We start from the raw sequence: 20,250 nt of genomic DNA, 5'->3' as shown, positions 1-20,250 counted from the left end.
GTAATTATATAGAATGCTCACCCATAGAATGTGAACCCCTTGAGGAGAGGAATTATTTTGTTTTTTGTCTCTGTATCTCCAGGACTTAGTTCCTGGCATATAATAGGCAGTTAATAAATATTTGTTTATTTAGATTGAATTAAAAAAAACAACCTTTGTCTTTCTCTGAGCTGCTAAAATGTTGAACAGGATAGAGAACAAGATCAGAGTCCTCCACTAGAGACATGTACCTAACATGACATGACATGTCAATATCCATTGACATTTAGAAGTTATGGTTGTTTAAGATGCTCTAATTCTCTTTAAAGGTCTGCATTCAGACCACATCTCATTATCTTATCCAATTCAGGGGAGATATTGCCAAAATTTTTGTTTTTCTTCTGAAACTTAGATCCTCTTTATCACTAACACTCCTCTGGGCTGGGTTGTAAATTTGGAAACTACATCCAAAACAACATGAATTTAATTTGATATATATCATTTTTGATCTCACTCTAGAAACTCTGGGATCTCTAGTGACCCCAGAATTATTTTCTAAAAACTCACAAACCATGTTCTAAAAACTCACAAATGTCTTCCCGAATTTTGCCAGAAATTGATGATAAATTTAGCATTCTGTAGTTTCTGCACAGGAAGGAAGGAAAGAAACACAGTAGCCAGAAATTGTGCTAAGTATTTTGGAAATATTATTTCATTTGATCCTCATGACTACTCTGGAAGGTAGATGCTCTCAATATCTTCATTTTATAGATAAGAAAATTGAGGTAGACAGAGGTAAAGTGACTTGCTCGGAGTCACACAGTTATTAAATGTCTGAAGTAGGATTTGAATTCAGGTCTTCCAGCCCCCAAAATCACTCTGCCAATCTAGCTGTCTCTAAACAGAAAAGGTTTCCCCTGTTTTGAAAACCAACACAACAGTCTCCAGCTGACTGATATTTTTCCTATACTACAAAAATTTCCTTCCTATAAAAATTACTAAGAGCTAAGAGACTCTATGAGTTTCTTTAGTACTCAATAGTATTGCCTATCTGAGCTCATTTAAAAGTCCTTCTCCTGAAAGATAATGACCAATGTTGGAGGGGATATGAGAAAAAATATGAGAAAACTGGGACACTGATACAATGTTGGTGGAACTGTGAATGGATCCAGCCATTCTGGAGAGCAATTTGGAACTATGCTCAAAAAGTTATCAAATTGTGCACACCCTTTGATCCAGCAGTGTTACTACGGGGCTTATATCCCAGAGAGATCTTAAAGGAGAGAAAGGGATCTCTGTATGTGCAAAAATGTTTGTGGCAGCCCTGTTTGTAGTGGCAAAAAACTGGAAACTGAATGGATGCCCATCAATTGGAGAATGGTTGGGTAAATTGTGGTATATGAATGTTATGGAATATTATTGTTCTGTAAGAAACAACCAGCAGGATGATTTCAGAGAGGCCTGGAGAGATTAACATGAACTGATGGTGAGTGAAATGAGCAGAACCAGGAGATCATCATGATACACAACAACAACAAGATTATATGATGATCAATTCTGATGAATGTGGCTCTCTTCAACAATGAGATGATTCAAATCAGTTCCAATTGTTCAATAATGAAGATAATCATCTACACCTAGAGAGAGAACTATGGGAAATGAGTGTGGACCACAACACAGCATTTCTACGCTTTCTGTTATTGTATGCTTACATTCTTGTTTTCCTTCTCAGGTTTTTTTCTTTCTTTCTAGATCCGATTTTGTGTGTGTGTGTGCAGCAAGAGAACTGTATAATATGTATACATATATTGGATTTAACATATACTTTAACATATTTAACATGTATGGGACTACCAGGGGGTGGGGGGAAGGAGGGAAAAGTTGGAACAGAAGGTTTGCAAGGGTCAGTGTTGAAAAATTACCCATGCATATATTTTGTAAATAAAAAGCTATAATAAAAAAATTTTAAAAACAAATAAAAATTTTTAAAAAGTCCTTCTCCTAACTTTCCTTTCCTATTTTGAATGGTCAAGTCCTATTGATACTACCTCTCCACACACACACACACACACACACACACACACACCCCTTTCTTCTTTCTGGAGAGGAGAGGATATAAGGAAGCTGGGTGCTGAATGGCCTTAATAGCTCTTTGCTTCGTTAAAGTTACAAGTCTTCTCTCAACAATAGGTTTATCTCTTTTGTTCTTAATGCTCCAAGCACTTCTTTTCTGTTTGTTAAGTTTCTAGCATCTCTTGCAAGCCCCAGGTCACTCTGCTTTATCCCTCTGGTCCTGTTCTAGCCTTCTTCCATGTTCATCCTGATTTTTTCAACCCTCCTCTTCTACTCTTTAAGTACATCCTTTTCCAAATCTGGTTTGATCAGAGAGTAAGTACCCTGAACTATATTCCCCTTTGAGGGTCTCTACCTATAAGCTTAGATTTCATTTTTCTCTGAAGGTTTTTAATTCTCCAGTCCAAGATGTCCAGTATACTCTTACTTCTTTGTTATGAATTCCAATACAATAGAGGCATCCTTTCCCAGTGTCTTGTCACTTTCTCATCACCAATCAGTTCTTCATTGTCGGTCAGTATTAAGCCTAAAGGAAGTTCTCCTCCCTGCTTCTGCCACCTCCCAAGATTAAACTGTCAGTAAGGTTAGTTAATAAATTTTCCAGATGTTATACTTTCAGAAGAATGAGACTTCCATTAAGGAAGTCCCCCCTGATTACTGCATCATGCCTCCTTGCCAGTTTTATAATCTGTATGAAACAAAGATGTGAGATTGGATGGGGACCTCATAGAGTTGGTATATCAGTACATACATCTTAAGCAGACACAGGATGTGGATAGTGAGCAGGGGTGGGGGGAGCAGCTTTGAACAGGAGTAGGAGAGTGGGCTGGCTTGCCTTTGGGGAATTGAGCAATTTTCTCTTAATGACCTCAAGCTTTTCCTTGGAACAAAGGCCAATCTTTCTGATTATAGTCTTACAGTGAAGTTGTATGGCTGTGAGTCACAGAATAAAATAACCTCTCAATAATTAAAACTGAGGATGCCCAAAAGTCAACAGAAAGGCCCATGGTGGGGGGGATATGGCTGTAACATATTACAAATGAAAATTTTTGCCCTCGAAGTGAGAGAGGATTTCATCAGATAGAAGTACAACCAGAAAAGAACAAGAGAAACGGATCCCATAGAGAGAACAAGAAGTAATAAATGATCTTGCCATGTTAGGTGGACCTTTACAGAAGAATTCAGGCAAGAATAACCAAAGATACACAGGTACAGAGGGGTAGCTGTCCCCATCGCTGGAGGCTCACTCATGTCTGTGGATTGAGTCCATCTAAGCTTCAAAGTATTAGAATTACCCACCTGCCTCATTTGGAAAGGACAACATGTGCATGCAATAGGTGCTCGATAGGAGTCCAGTTGAATTGTGTTGCCACAGCCAGATTATTTCCTGTTCTTCCCTTTAGTTTCACTGGCTATGCTTCAACCCTAGCTCACACCTTGGTACCAGCACTCACTTACAGGCTCTTCCCTGCCTTGCCTCCTTTTAAAATTTATTTCTCCCAAATTATATACCTTTGTTCCTAAAGTCTTTTTCTGATGCCTCCAGTGACTCCGGATTCTTTTTTTTTTTTTTAATTATAACTTTTCATTGACAGAACCCATACCTGGGTAATTTTTTACAACATTATCCCTTGCACTTACTTCTGTTCCGACTTTTCCCTTCCCTCCCTCCACTCCCTCCCCCAGATGGCAAGCAGTCTTATCCATGTTAAATATGAGTGACTCAGGGTTATTAAAGGTTCTGCTGGTGTAATACAAACTCTGACAGGTTCTAGTAACCAGGAAGGCCGGTCCTCCAAGAACCACCTCAGAGCCCCAAGAGCTGATCTTCCCCTGGCCACGCTCCACTGTTTGCTAAGGATGTGGGGCTCACTGAAAGCATAATACCTGAAGGGGTAACAGTGTCACTGGTTGTATCTAAAAAGAGTAACAGTGGCTAGTGCCCTGCCCTAAGACTCTTAAGTTGGAGCTCCCAAATAGAAGGACTCCACCCCACCCCAACTCTATAATTTCCAGCCCTATCCCCCTGCCCCCTTTCTATGAAGCTCAGATCTGAATTGATTAACAAAGGTATGAATCGGCTGACAGTCCAATCTGGTGCCATTCCCCAGGCCGGCCCTTCCCAGGGCCCTCCCCCTTTTGCCTTGGCTCACAGAGCACCCCACATTGGGCTTCAGCTGGGCCAGACCAAAGACTACAATAGTTAGTTAGGTCATATGGCCCTTCAAGAGGAAGCCTGTGCCCTCTGGACCTGCCACGTACTGCTTCCCAAGCCTGTGGTGGTCACAGGCTCATAGCCTCATAGATCCTCAGAGTCCTTAGGGGCCATCTACTCTAAATCTTTTTTTTTTTTTTTTAACAGATCATGAAACAGGCCCAGAGATCTTAAGTGTGTTGCTCAAGGTCACAAAGATGTGGATTGCAGGTCCGGGATTCATTCCCAGGTTCTCTGCCTTCAAACCCATCATTCTTTGTCCTGTACCACAAGGAAGATCCCTAGACCCAGCAGTGTGGAAAGATTTCCTGAATCCAGAAAAGGGAGTTTTTCACTTGCTAAGTCTGTTTCAAAAGTCAGGCCTTGACCCGGAGCAGGTACAATCAACAGCAAAAGACCCCACAGAGCTCTAGGATGGGCAAAAGACTGGGAGGAGAAAGTGGGCTTGAGGGGCTTTGAGTTTCAAGATGAATCTCCTTGTTCTAATCATCCCTCCTTGCTCCTCAGGGATGGCAAAGCCTTCTCAAGCTTCAGACTTCCTGGTGACCCCCCCATCCCCTATGGCAGTCAGCTCTCCACTCTCCAGGCAAGAAGACGCAGCCAGTTAGAGGACCCTGGTGTTTTGTCCGTAGGATCACAGATCCATAGCTGGAAGGAACCATCCAGTTAATTCACTTTCTATGCAGTACTTTCTTGGCATTTGTGAAGAGATCAGGATACTGTAGATAAATGCCCTCCGATCTCAGGCAAAGACCCAGGCAGGTTAAATTGCCTGCCCAAAGTCATACAAGTATTAAGCCTAAAAGGTCAGATTTGAACCATGTGGGATGGAGTTGTCTCCAGATCAAAAAGACATAAAAAATGAGGGAGCCAGAAAGAGACAGAAAAGAAAGCGGGAAAAGTAGAGAGAGAATGAATAAAGATTGACCAGTGCTGCTGTTTTTTTCCTTTCATCCCTTTTCTGAAGGGGGAAGATGAAGCTTTGAGAGGCTAAGAAGGTAGTGGGGTTGATATTCCTGGTGACCTTGGTCTCCTCGAGAGGAACGTAGCAAGGGGAGCCGGCCGTGTGCACCAGAGGGGAGACTCGCCTTGACTTCTAGCACATGCACACCTGGCTCCAACAACTCCCCCAAGCTGCTGGCCCATCCCCACTGCCTGTGAGAGCAGCCCATGTGGCGTTTCCATCCTGGACAGACTCAGCTCTGGTGGTGACAGCAAAAGCACTTCCCACCCAAGGGCATGAGCAGAGGAAGAGGTATACTGACCTTCAGGTCCCTGTGTACAATGGCATAGTGGTGAATGTATGTAACGCTTTCTAATATCTGATGGATACAGTGACTGCAAAACAAAATAGGGTGTGGGGGGCAGGCAGGCAGGCAGGGGAGAAGGTCCAGGGGAAAGAAGGGGGAGGAAAGAAAGGAGGAGGGAGTGGGGGAGATACCCCCAGGGTAAAGGCAGCGCCCACACAGGGAGGAGACCGGAGGAAGAGGGAGAACCAAAGAGGAGCAACGGGCAATGGGAGATGTACGGAAGAAACCCAAATGACACATAAAAGAAGGGACAAGTCCAGGAAGCCAAAAGGTGGATTAAGGAGGGCAAGGGGCAAGGGGCAAGGGAGGACCCAGAAAGAGAGGTGCAAGAAGACAGAAGGACAGACAGGGAAGGGGCAGGGAGGGAGGGAGGGTGGATATGGGGAACGAGAAAAGGAGAGAAACAATGTTTTGAAAGCTCAGAGACCACAGGTGTTATCACAAGGTGTGTGCAGATGGCTGTTAATGGTGAGGGTTAGGGGAGAGATGGGAACCTCTGATGACTGGGGGAGGACACAGGCTGAGAGAGACAATGGGGGAAGAAAGGAACTTAAGACCAAAGGTGCCTCTGGGCCCACCAGGGATGGGCAGGTGAGCTCTGGGCCAACAAGGTGAGCAGAGCCAATCAATCAATAAACATTATGAAGTACCCACTACGTGCCAGGCATTGTGCACAGCCCTCAGTTATGGGGCTGGATGGACTGTGCTAGCTGGATGCTTGGTCTTGGGTCTCTAAGGTCAGAGGCCTTCTAAACACCAGGCAGAAGTGTCCTACTTCCAGGTCATGGCAGGGAACCCTCCTGGGTTGTTCCTTCGGCTGGACACCGAGCCTGGAACACCACCTGCTGAGATTTTGCCCAGCCCCCAGCACAGAATATGTGCAAAAAGGAGTTTACACCTTCAAAAAAAAGCCTTATGAGGGAGGGTGGATGGGCAGGCTATGTGTTGTTATCCCCATTTTTCATGAAGCCTGGGTCTGGAGTTAGAAAGACATGAAAATCACCCAGCAAGCTGGGTGACACTGGCTCAGTCCATTAACCACTATTTGCCTCAATTTCCTCATCTGTCAGACAGAGGTGATAATAAAAGTATCTCCCAAGATTGTTGTAAGGATCAAATGAGATAGTAATTGTAAAATGATTAAAATAGGGCATGGCACACATTAAGTGCTATATAAATGTTAGCTGCTGCTGTTAATATTACTATTAATTATTATTAAAGAGAAACCGAGGACCTGGCTGACCACTCCATAGAGAAAACTGAAAACAAGAGAGACCTAGTGTGAAAGATAATACTGGTACTTCCCAGTCTAAGTATTTGTGTATATTCTTATTTGTTTACATTATATCTCACTCTACAGAGTAAATGTTTCGAAAATGCTTGTTGACTAACTGAATGACTATCACCACCATGCCCAATCCTTGAGGGAAAAGATTATTTTTCATTTCATCTTTGAATCCCCACATGCCTAGTACATGACACCCAGATACCTCCTTAAGAAAAATCATTCATTGTCCAGAGTCTGGCACAATTTGGGTCCTTGGCTAGTGCCTCACAATCCAGACTTACAGCCTTCCCTAACTAACCAGCTCAGGCTATCCCTAGAAATCAGGGGTACAGCAAGCCCTTCAGACCTTCTCAGTCATATCATCCAGACCTGCTTTCTCCTAAAGTTCCTACAACTAACCTTAGAAGAGAGAGGTTTTGAGTTATGCTAAATGAAAGAGCAACTGGACCGTCTCTGTTGAGGAAAATGCCAGTAAGCTCAGTTCCCTTTTGAGCATCTCCTGATTCCTGCCCCCTAAATACAGAGGGGGATGGAGCCAGCTCAGTTTCCCTTTCAGCTTTGCTCCTCAAAAAGAAAAACATTCCACTCTTCCTCCTCTGGAAAAGGCTCAGTCACTGCCCAGGAGCATCTTTACTGTCAAATTTAAATGATCCTCTAAATGATGTTTTAAAAACATCAATATCTACTGTTTCCATGGGGCTAAATGTAAGCTCCTTGAGGGTAAACACTATTGACCTTTATCTGCATCCCTAGAAATTTCACTTTATGGTGCAACAGGATGCACAGGTTTGGGTGGCCTATGATCAGAATTATTGGAAAGAATTTCCAAATCTACAGGAAAACAGACTTCTCAAAGTATGTGACTATATCCAGTGCTTGGCACTTTTATCTTTTCCTTTCCTTTTTTCCTTTTTTGACTCCAGATCTATGATCTCATCAGGAACTTAAAGTGAAAAAAATCACTGTACAAAAGGTAATTAGTAACTGGAGAGTGCTATATAATCTTAGAAAGTTTCCTAGAATACCCAGAAGTTAAGCACCTTGTAGGTATCAAAGGTATGATTTGAACTGAGGGCTAACAGCCTCTCTCTACTTCACCATACTACTGCCTGTCGTGTGGTATATATATAGTAATCATTTAATAAATGCTTGTTGAATTTAATGATTACAACAGCTGAGAGAAGGGTGCTTGGTAATGATAGAAGGGTCCTAGGATCAGAAGTTCAGAGATGGCAGGGACCCCAGAGGACATCTAATACAACCCCCTAATTTTATAAAGGAGTTAACTAAAGGTAGGAGTATTGGGAGAAAGAGAAAAACAAGGGTCAGCTATCCACTATTCCCCACCTCCACCGCCCATCTCACACCTGCAGGCTGAGACTAAGGTGTCCATACTTCTCTCTTACTCTCATGGTGCTTCTTCCTAAAATGGCATTGAGCTGGAGACATGAAGCGGATAGAAACAGTCTTTTATTAGTGTTGTGCCTGGAAAAGCTTATTCTCACCCAGGGTTTCCCACTCTGAAACCTGGCTCTTGGAGTGAAGAGGAGAGAGGACCACAGCTTGCTTGGACGTGTATCCGCTATAGCATCCTGAGAGAGAATGCCTTCTGCCCCAGGCTGGGGGTGAGAACAGGGTGAAGGCAGAGCTCTGGAGGTGCTCTTAAGAGTTAAGTTAGTCATTCTGCCCCAAGGTCACTGCCCACACTGTATTCTCCCCATCATCAGCACTTTATTCCATCTACAAATCCAGGAGAGATTTGTTCTGGCACCAGGGATCCTTTATTAAGAAGATCAGTCCTGAAGCCTTAGTATTGAGGGGGACTTGCCTACAATATTTTCAAATATTGGAGTTGTACTTCCTGGATACCAATCTTTTCTGCTACTATCCTACTGAGGCTACTCAATGGACATTGCCCTAAAAAACCTCCCTTAGGAAATACTGTACCCTACTACCACAACTTCTCCAAGATTCATAGAGAATTTAAGAGCTAAAGGGGATAAAGTTAATCTGGTTTATTCCCTCATTTTACAAAAGGGGAAACTGAGACCCAGAGGGGGGTGAATGATTTGCTCAAAGTTACACAACTAGTAAAGTATCTAGGTGGCACAATGGCCAGAGTCCCCAAACCTAGAGTAGGAAGATCTGGGTACAAATCCATCCTCAGACACTTACCAGCTGTGTGACTCTAGGCAAGCCATTTAAACACTGCTTCTTCATCTGTAAACTGGGGATGATATTAGTAGCTACCTTCTAAGATTGTTGTGAGATTAAATGGGATAATAATTATAGAAGTGCTTAGCACAGTGCCTGGCACGTAGGAACCACTCTAAAAACGTCAGCAGAGACAGGATTCGAAGCTGGGCCCGCTTTCTCTTGCTGGGCCCGCTTTCTCTTGCTGGGCCCGCTTTCTCTTGCTGGGCCAGCCTTTTCCCTTGGTTTCCAGGCAGGTGTTCCTGCTCTTGTTACTAGCTACATTTCATATGCTGTTCAGTAGTTCATGTTCCTCAGGTGCAGACTGAGATACCAACTGAAAAAAAATCCAGTGATAAAAGAAATCAAACAAGGCCTTGGACTTTTGGTGCCCGAGGCCAGACTATAGAGAAACCCTCCTTGAAAAACTGTCTCCAAAGGCTCAGTCTTGGTGAGATGAGTAGCCGTTGGGTAGCCCTGGTTCTCAGTTCCATCAGCTCACAAACACCGAACTGGAGTTCCCTTGTCCTTCTCTCAGAGTTTCAAACAGGACGAAGACACATGTGCTTGTATGTACTAGGGACTGGTAGGGCTGCCTATAAACGCCAGGTGGGCCCAGAATTATAGCTGCGGACAGGGCCTTGGCTTTGAGCCACACTGATAGCTTTGGCTACAAATCAAGGCTTCCTGTGACCCAGCCCCTCTGCCCATGTTATGAATGGGTTAATGTTGCACAGGTATAGCCGGTATGGGATTGAGGAAACAGAAAGAAAGGAGGGTGAGGGAGTGGGAGAAGAGGTGGGGAAGGAGGAAAGGTGGGCAAGAGGAAGAGTGGGAAAGTAAGGGGCTCCGGACTCACCTGGCGTCGGCTTCACTGTAGTACTCTCTTGCCACAATGTCTTCAAAAAGCTCTCCACCGGTGACTCTGAAAGACAAGGCAAAACAGTTGGAAGAAACATTAATTAGGCTCACAGGGACCAAAGGCTACACTTGTGGTGCTTTGGGAGAAGAAGAAATGAGCACAGTTAATATTAGATACATTCTAAGGCCCATCCAAGCCTAATCAATCATCCAATCTATCCACAATAGGGATTGAGTGCCTACTCAGTGCCGGGCACTCTGATGGGATACAAAGTCAGAAAGGGAACAGGCTCTGTCCTCACACAGCTTACATTCTATCAGGGAGACACTCTGCCTTCATGCAGAGCAAACAAAACAGATTTAAGGTCATCTGGAATAAAAGGGAAATCACAAAATCAGTAAAGTCAGCTTGTAAAGGGCCTAGACGACCAAAATCTATGGTCCTAGTTTATGAAGAGTTGGATTTCTGCTCATTAAAAGGAGAAATTTCTGAACTATTAGGTCCAAAAATGGACTAATCACTTTATCATATGACCAGGTTCTATGGTATTGGAGGCCTTGGAGTTGAGACTGGGGAATAACTTGTCTTGGATGCATAGAGGAAGCTGTAGAGACAGCATGGTAGATGAAAGCACTGGACATAGAGTCAGGGAGAACTGAGTTTAAACCTCACCAGAGACATTTAGTAGGCAAGTCAATTAATCCCTATGAGCCTCAACTTACTCAACAGTGAAATGGGAATAATAATAGAAACACCCACATCCCAGAGTTGCTGTGAGACTCCAAATAATATGATGTCTATAAACTTATGCATTGTGAACCTTAAAGCCTATAAAAGTATGATCTATAAATTAGCAGATAAGGCTCAGAGGAGATAAAATTTGATATTTACACAGATTGAAAACTGCTTTTTTCTCCTTTTGAGTCTCACAATTACCTGTGTTTCGTTCTGATGGTGAAAAAACTAGGATTCATAAAGGTGGGTGACTCCTCCATGGTCTCCTCGTTAGCAAGTGTAAAAGGCAGGATTTTACCCCAGTTGTTCCTAACTACAGGCTGGTACCCCTTTCTAGTACCCTAGGGCTTCTGGTCTTCCCAATTCTGAAATTCTTTGATTCTAGAAGAGTAAGACCCTGGAGAAGAATCCTAATTATCCACTCCCTTGGGGCTTAGAGGCTACTACAGGATCCAAAAGTTTAGCTTGGGCTGCTCAGGTCTTCATGACTTCCAGATCCAGAGCTACAAGGGGGAGAGGAAAAGCTGCACAGTCTATGGCCTGCAGCTAAAGGCAGTGGCCAGAATGCACACAGCCAGAGACCTTGCCCATTGCCTCCTATCATTCTTCAGCTTTTGGTGGCTGTCTGGCAGCAGGGGCCAAACCCTTTTAGGGGAGCCCGCTGGGTGAAAACTCTGAATATCCACAAGAAGTGAGCAAAGGCCTTTTCACAGCAGTCTGTCCATCTGCTTTCTACCCTTGGGCTCTGGGGCCACATCTGGCTCATGCTTCAGGGGCCTACGCTGCTGCTTGCGTTCATGAACGATTCAGCAGTGATCATTTCAAAAGGCACATTGGTCCAGAGGAGGAAACAGCTGGGAAGCACATCGGAGTGAGCCATGGACTAGGTCCCCTAAGGGGCAGCTGGATCCTAGCCAGTAAATCCCAAAATCACAGGGTCGAAAAAATACCATTCCATCTCATGTGCCCCTCTCCTCTGTGTAGAAAACTCAGCACCTGCCTTACCACAGTCCATTCCATCTTCAACTTGCTCTAACTCATAAGGGCTCCCCTTGTCGGAGATCTTCAAGAAGAGACTGGATGATCACAGATTAGGTAGGTCTAGTGGGGATCCCTGCTTCCTTAGTTAAGGGGGGGGGTGACTGGCCTGACAACCCTTCCGAGTGCAAAGTTCTGTGATTCTGTGACCTTAGGATCTCATACAATATAATGACCCCAAGTCTTTCACCCAACAGCTTCCACCCATTGCTTCTGGCAGGTCGAGAGGGACGCACAGTGCAATGGGACGTCAGAAACCAGATCAGGATTGACACAAAGAGTGCTATCCCTCAGCTCCCTAGGAGCTCATTTCACTGATCAGGAAGTGCTGGAAGGCTAGCAACCCAATATGACCTATCTACACCCTTACTTAGTTTCTAATTACTCTAGATTAGGGAGTAAGGGCAGAGTTCTGGGAGTGTCATACAAAATAGCTTTGTATCAACAGGGAGAAGTTACTGTGACAAGGTCTTCTGAGGCAAAAGCTCTGTATGGCAGAGGAGGGGACAGGTCCACTCAAGATATGTTCTCTTATGCCCAAGACCTTTGGACACCTTTACATGTGGGACTCTATCTTTGCACACACAGTCTCATGTATCAAACTGTATTTCCGAATAGCCATTCTTCAACAAACTTGCTTTGCCTTGCGCATTCCTGCTCTATCCCTCCCCTACTATTTTTTCTGATGAGCACATTTTCCAAAATGAAGCAGGAAAGGACCTCAGCAAAGGCTTGCTCAGAAATAGCCCCCCTCCTCACCTATACAGACCTATTCCCCCGTTGCCTGAGCTCCCTTGGGCTGTTTGCTGAGGGGGAGTTGGGAGCCCTGCTGGTCCAGCTTTGGGAAGAGACCTAATTCCAGATGGCAGATTCAGGACATTCACACAGCGGCTCAAGCCCCTCCCCTCCTCCCCAACTCCGTCCTTCTTCCAGGCAGCACCTCAGGTTAGGAATGTGAAAACCTGGGAAGGAATAAGAATTCTTGGGAGAACGTTCCACATTTCAGTGGAACCTCCAGCTGTGGATTCTGTTGTTGCCACAATAACTCTAGGAACAGGATAGGGGGTATGGCAGGGAGATAGATGCCAGCCTCCTGAGCTCTTGTGGGGCAGCTGGACACTGCCAGGTGCCTTGTGAACCTGCCAACTCCTTGGCCTCCCAGAATGGAGTCAGGCTTGTAGCAGCAGTTATCAGGCAAGACTCAGGGAGCCCCTCTCTATGAGGCATCTCAGTGGGGGCTGGTGAAGAGGGAAACAATGAGATGAAGGATGTCCCCTGACCTCCAGAGGGTCCTCTATGAACTACATCCAAGGGAGCTAGAAGAAACCTCTCTGCAGACCAAAACTAAACAAGGCACACTATCCCTCTGCCCCTTGAATAATATCAACTCCTGAAAAGACTTTATTTCAGATTTCAAACTTCTTCTCAAGGATCTCTTGGAAGCAGAGCCAACCCAGTCTAGGTGTGGAGGTGGAAGGAATACCAGTGTTATTTTTTTTAAACTGTTACTGGCCCTTCACATCCCCTGGCACTGGTCCCCATTCCTGCCTCCACAGCTCAGTTTCCTCATCACCATTGTGTTCCTCACCCTATCCCTCAACTTTGCAATCTCCTAGAAATATGCAGAAATGTCTGGGACATATCCTTTTGAGAGTTTCTTTGGGGACCAATGGAACTGGGCTATTTGGGGTTGCTTTAGCACTAAGGAGTCAGCTCCCCCAGCTTTGTGCTTTGCACGCCCATTCCATTAGACCTCCTCCTGCACTCGAGCCCCCTCCATCCAGGCCTGTCAGAGGCTCCCTGCCACCCACAGCCCCCTCACTGTGCTCGGCTCTGTCATCTCAGAGAATGAGCCCTTCTGCGATAGTCCCCGTTCCTGCTTGCCCCCACCCACCAGCATCCCCTCATCTTCTTTGCACCAAAAATATCTGCAGCCATTTGTTTGCAAACCCAAACTCCTGAGACATTTCTCCCTCCTTGACTTTTAGGCCAGCTCTCTCCTTTGAGGAATTGTGCACCAGATACAGCATCTCTGCAAGAACTGGGAGGAAAACAAGCAGCATCAGACCCTGGCCAGAGAGGCCAGCTGCTACAGGGGAACAACGGGGCCTTGAGGGGAGAAAGTGGCCATGGGTCTGGGTGTCATCTGGATCTCCATGTGTCTGAGTCCAGAACCACCTCCACAGGAGTGACCCAGCTGATGCGGTGATCCCCTTAATAACCAGGCGCTCAGGCAGCCATGAAGGCAAATGCTGGATTTGTTGTCTAGAGGACCTTCAAAGGTTTCAATCCTTACTCTTCTCCTTTCTCCCTTTTTGTGATCTCCCACAAGTTACTTATCCTCACCAGACCTCACTTTCCTTATTTGCAACATGACACATTGGAACCAGATGATTTCTAAGGTCCATCATCCCCTTCCTGATGCTTCCAAATAACCAGGGTCTTGGGAGTGACACAGATGAATGTCTGTCTATCTGTCTCCACACATCCCACCTCCTAGGTAACAACTGGTCCCAAGAAGGGTGCATTAAGATGGAGGTGAAGTCAATTCTGGTACAATTTTTGCTTCTTTTGTTCAGGGAGCCCAAAGATGCAAGACTGGACCAATGTAGCCCTGGCCCACATGATTGTGAGCTCCTAAGACCTACAGTTTCCCACGGTCTTGGGCAACAAGCATTTTTGAAAATAACTAATCTGACGCTCTCTGGAAGCTTTTTTCACTTCACAACCAGCCGTATGTGTGGGGGTGGGGAAGAAAGAGGAGTCCAGCGTAACCATAGCAACAGGAGACAGAGTCAGCCACTGCCACCTGGACCCGTGGCCAGGAGGTTCCCTTCCTTCTTTTGGAAAGGAGGCAGGGCCGTGCAGGGACACGCCAAGGTCTGTGTGCCTCCCGCTCCAGGGTCTCAGTGCGGCACTGACTCACTCGGAACAGCTAAATATAGCCGGCTGCTTAACGGGAGCTGTCAGGGAGCAGGGGGAGATAAGATCACCCGGCTTCTATATCTGGCAGGAAGTGAGAGGCAGCTGAGTGCCTCCTCACCAGCCCCCAGACACTCGTTCGGGCTGGGGCAAACAAGTTGTTCTCTGTGGCAGAGCCCCCATGCGCACACCTGCACACACACGTCCTCCACAGGCCAGCCCCGAGAAAAGGCTTGGCGGCAGAGGGAGTCAGGGTCTCAATCCCAGTCCCGCCGTGTGACAGCAGGCACGTAGCCCTGCTGGGGCCTGGCTGAGGGCTCTAAACCCATGCTCAAGGGGGAAAGGAGGCCTTCCTCTGGGCCTTTGTTCCTGGCTACCCTTCTCACGTGGTCCTTGGCCAGGGACTAGAGAGGCCCTAGAGATTAAGATTCTGCAGATCCCTTCCTCAGAGGGGTAGGGCATCCAGCACCCGGCCAGGGCAAGCCCAAGTGATTGGCACACCACGAAAGGGAAGGCCAAAGAACAGATTTTTAAAAGAGTTTTCCCTGTCAAAGACCTGAATTTTTAAAAATCTTAGTGCAATTGAGAAAGTAAGAATGTTCAGAGGATATGGGGAAATTGTCAGGGTTAGGGCTCCGGGGCAGGGAGAGAGAAAACAGGAGAATGAGCATTGGGGATGGGAAGGAGGTGGGGGAAGGCGAGTGGAGAGGCAGGGGGTGCCTTCCTGCCCACCAATGGAAAGCTCCACCAAAAATACAGGAATAGAGAAGTACTGGCCTGAGAGAGCCCTGCCTTGCCTGTTCTGTGAAAGCTTATCATTCAGCATGGGAAGGAGCTGGAATGAGGGAGGAAAGCGGCATGTGGGCTCTGGGGTCACCAGAGGGTTCAGATCCAGCATCCTCAGGACCACCCCCTCCAACCCTTCCCACCCCCAGCTTCAAACAGCTTTCTCCCATACTTACAGATCAAACACGAGGTAGTGGAAGCCTTCCTCGGAGATGCTGTCATGGAGACGAACTGTGAAAACAAAAGATAGAAGGCACGTGAGGGCAAGCAATCCATCACCTAAGTGGCTCCCTGCTGGAGCTAGCTGGTCTACCAAGGAGACCCAGCTACTGAGGAAGAGGATGTGGATCCCAGAACAGGGCAGACCCCAAAACCTTCCTGCAGGGTGGCCTTGCATGGGATGCCATGAAGAGACAGCCAAATGACCTGGTTTAGCTTCAGAAGAGCTCCTGCTTCTGTTACTTATTAGTCATTCAACAAAATAAGGCATTTAGCTCCCTAAGCCTCAGTTTATCAATCTTCTGTAAAATGAGGGGGTTGGACCAACTCCAGACTAGATTCAGAACTGGGTCTCACAGGTCATGAAGTATAACCCTTTCTTTTTTCAGATGAGAAAACAGGTCAAAAGAGGTCTGTCAATTTGTCTAAGGTTACACAGCTAATAAGTTATAGAGTCACAATTTGAACTCCGCTCCTCTGATTCCAAATCTTTTCCATTGCACCAGAATACTACTACATAATAGCCTCTGGAGTCCTTTCCAGTTCTAAAATTAGGATATGGGAGACCTGCTTTTCCTTATAATATCTCTAGGTTCTGGTGAAAGGAACCATTGGGAGCAATAAGGACAGAAAAAAGTGAGGATCAGTAAAGGAGCCCAGTCCAGAAAAAAAGGTTAAACTTCAGTTCTTCCATACAACTAAAAGTAAACCCCATGAAGGGCCAACTTATGACATGGAAGTCTACCTATTATAAGGTGTCATGTTTCCAGGTACTTTCCATAAAGAACATTGAGCTCTCTCTCAAAGAGAATGGATTCCCAGTAGTCATAGGCAGATGTCCCTGAATTTTTACCCATACTCCCAGGGCCACTTTCCTTTTACCCACCATTCAATTCAACTGAACCAGTAATCATTATGCACATACTCTGGGAGGGGCACTGTGCTGGGCTCCAGAAATACAAAGACAGAAGGCAGTGTGGGTAAGGTAGGGTCGGAACAATGTGTACACAGATAAGGAAATATAAAATATATATGGCATATGGCTACCAAGTGGACTCGGGGAATTCCCTGAAGGACAATCCTTTTATACACTGCATGTGTACAGAGAAATATGACTCTCAATGGCTGAGAGACTTCTGAGCCTGAACACAGGTAATAGGAGAGAGATGGGAATACTGCTTGACTTAGCAAAGACTTCAGAGGCAAAAGAAGGCTTCTTTGAGAAAAATGTAGTGGAAGAAGCACTGAATCTTGTGTTCCATCATCTAATCTAATCTGTATAATCGTTTATGACTTGCTTCAATAAATGAGTTTGTTGGGTAACCATGATTGTCTTTTACACAATAAGTGTTTGCAGCAAGGAGCTAAGCCAGACCTTTGGGGTAACCAGGGAAAGCAGCTTTTACCCTGAACCCTGCAACTATCTAACATGTAGAGTACAGATTTACATTTGTTATTTTCATTGTTTAACTTTACATTTTACTTTGTTATAGCTTACATTTACATTGTAATGTAAATTTACATGTAGAGTATAGATATTTTTCTAGCCTAATAATTCTCTTGGAAATAGGGAAGTGAAGTATTAAGGGAGTAAATCACAGGCCTCCTTTAGCTCTCCACAAAAGTAGAGAGAATGATCTCCCCAGAGACAAGGGCAGACCAGAATATGGGCCATCTTAAAGTTCCAGATCTTATATGTTAGATATACAAAGTAAATGCTAAATAATTTTTTGGGGGAAAAGGGCAAACTCCTGACAACTGAGGAGATTAGGGAAGTCTTCATGTGAGAGTAGGTCCTTGAAGCTAATGTTGATGGAAATACTTTTCCTCACTTCTTGGACTTCTCTTTCCTCTTCAGTTACCACATGTGCTTTCCTTCTGTGAAGCACTGTACTATGGAAAGAATATTGGACAAATAGGTCCTGTCACTGGTTCTAACACTGGTCCTATTACTAATCAATTGTGTGACTTTAGATTAGTTTCTTCAGCCCCACAGTTCTCCCCTCTATAAAATGAGGTGGCTAGTCAAAATGAGCTCTCAGACCTCTTCCAGTTCTAATGTTAAAGGGTGACAGTTGACCTTTCAACATTATTCCCTATCTCCTCCACTGTCCTAGAAGGCCAAAACTGACTAGCCATGGATATAAATTGAGGTTCCCTTATGGGACTCCTAACAAGCCAGACATTGCAGAAGAATACAGAAAGAGAACTATGGGGACTGAATGTGGATCACAATGTAGTATTTTTATTTTTTCGTTGTTTGCTTGCATTTTGTTTTCTCATTTTTCCCCTCTTTGATCTGATTTTTCTTGTACAGCATGATAATTGTGGAAATATGTATAGAAGAACTGCACCTGTTTAACCGATATTGGATTACTTGTTGTCTAGGGGAGAGGTGAGCAGAAGGGAGGGGAAAAAAAATTTAGAACACAAGGTTTTGCAAGGATGAATGGTGAAAACTATCTTTGCATATATTTTGAGGGGAAAAAAGCTATTTTTTAAAAATGAGAGAGGTTGCAGAAGCTTACAGAATCACAGACCTAGACCTCTCACAGATCTAGAAGGGACCTCAGAGACACGATAGTCCAATCCCATATTGTACAGATGAGGCAGCTGAAGCCCATGGAGGACAAATGACCTGATTATGATTACAGAGATAGTAAACTTCAGAAGAAGGGATCTCAATCCAGGTCCTCTGACTTCAGAGACACTGGCATTTATTGTGACAAGGTTTCAAGGTTTCCCGAGGCACATGGAATTGGGTGTATTGGGTGAGCTGGGAACTTTTTTTGCCCAGCCACCATCCATGTGGGATCTTGTTGGAGTGGGGGGAAGCGAGAGAATCATAAGCACTGCAGTGAGGTCAGCCAGCCTCCTCACTACTTCTCCTCTTCTGATGAGAAATGTTTGGGGTTTAGTCAAGCAGCGTATATTTGTCTTTTGTCCTTGTAACTAAATATACCTGACTATTCTGAGAATGTGCTGTAAGTGGCGCTCAAGTCCGTCTCTTCCCTCCCATTTGGCAATGGCACCCTGTTTAGCTGGCTCATCATTTCCCAAAGGATGGGAGCTGAGAGCCGAAGGCTATCTTTAATCATTTGTGCTCCTGAAGCAGATTCTGGCTCAGCATAAGGGGGAAAACTTTCTAATAACTAGAGTTGTCCAGTATCAGACTCAAGAGGCAGCGAGCACACCTTCCCTAGTGATAACAGAGCAGAGGCTGGATGTCCATCTGTCCAGGTTGCTATAGCAGGGATTCTGCTCTGGGTAGGAAGGTTAGAGTAAATAACCTTTGCACAATCCTTTCCAACTCAAAGACTGTTCAGTTCCCTGCAAGCTCCTTGTTTTTCCCTAATGCCAAATGAAAATTTGGAAAGAGGTCATTTAGAATACAGTCATGAAGAGAAGGAAAGAAATTGTCCTAAAAGGTAAAGATGAATGCATGAGTTAATCATCCCCATGCTCTTCCAAGGGACTGCTTTCTAGCTCCCTGCCTTTTTTCGACAATAATTTATTTCTCAGTGTCCCGGACCCAGATATTGCTTTGAAGCAAGAGTCCCCAGATGATCTACTTAACTTCATTTGTGCCAAAAAGTCAGCACACAGTCTGGAGTTGGAAGCAGTGTGCAGTCTAAGAAAAAAAGGCTTCCAATCCCAAATTCATAATCCTGAGACTGACAGAGAAGAAAAAGTATCACAGCTCTTCAGTGACTCTGCAGAATCCATCAAGAAAAGTTCCAAATCATTTTCCTGGCACTCAAATCTATCTACAACTTGGTGTATCTGTACACTATTAGCATCATCTTTGTAAATGCCTTGGTTTTTAGCTAATTGTGTCTACTGTTTATAGGAAACTCATTACTGAGAGTTATTGAGCTACAGCATCAGTAGCATACTCCTACAGGACCCTAATGGTTCTAACGAGATCTTAAAAAGGAGGTCTTCATGACTGAAAAGGTAGGGAACCATTAGAGGAGTGGAAATGAACACTGGACTTGGAGTCAAAGAAATTTCCCCTCAAATTCAGCTCCAAGACTCTCTAACTGTGTGACCATCAGAAGTTTCTGCTTTCTGATTCTTGCTTGTGAAATGGGGATAATAATAACTATCACTCACATTGTTGATTCAAAAGGATGCTAGGTGAACTTCAAAGTATTAAACATATGTGAAGCATTATTATCCATGCAATCAAGAGAGCCAGGCCCAAAGGCAATAAACCTACCTGGGACAAATGGATATAAACACAATCTTCTGTTCTTTGCAGTTTCTCTAATTAATCAAGCCATAAGCATTTATTGAGTACCTGCTATGTACCTAGCACTGTGTTAAGTACAAAAAATAACAAGACAAATGAAAAACAGCACTTAATCTTAAGGAACTTACATATTATCAGTCTAGACAATCCATACACACAGGTGTATAGAACACAGGTTATCCAAGGTAACGAGGTACAGAAGGAAGAAATAGCCTTTGCTTTATATTCAGGGACCTAAGACATGTTGCAGCTTCCATCGGACTATTATCTCCTTCAGGGAAGGAACTAATTCAATTTTGTACTTGTATTACAAGAAGTGACAGTAGTGCTTGGCACACAGCAGGTACTTAATAAATGTTTTCTGACTGCCTGATC

The 20,250-nt window shown here is 44.7% G+C and overlaps 1 protein-coding gene across 18 annotated transcripts in view; it reads right to left on the bottom strand.

Annotated features, from left to right (window-relative positions):
* CAMK2B (calcium/calmodulin dependent protein kinase II beta) overlaps window positions 1–20,250 on the bottom strand; it is a 282,693-nt gene that overhangs the window by 79,095 nt on the left and 183,348 nt on the right. For all 18 annotated transcript variants that reach the window (XM_031951521.1, XM_031951517.1, XM_031951518.1 and 15 more), the window contains 2 exons: window positions 15,578–15,632; window positions 9,918–9,983 (listed from right to left, as the gene is read on the bottom strand). In XM_031951521.1, coding sequence (XP_031807381.1) covers window positions 9,918–9,983; window positions 15,578–15,632 — 121 coding nt within the window. The remainder of the gene's footprint in view (window positions 1–9,917; window positions 9,984–15,577; window positions 15,633–20,250) is intronic.

The sequence above is a fragment of the Sarcophilus harrisii genome, chromosome 2 (assembly GCF_902635505.1).
Source record: "Sarcophilus harrisii chromosome 2, mSarHar1.11, whole genome shotgun sequence".
In the NCBI taxonomy this organism is placed as follows: Eukaryota; Metazoa; Chordata; class Mammalia; order Dasyuromorphia; family Dasyuridae; genus Sarcophilus; species Sarcophilus harrisii.
This window is presented reverse-complemented; position numbering and strand designations above follow the sequence as displayed.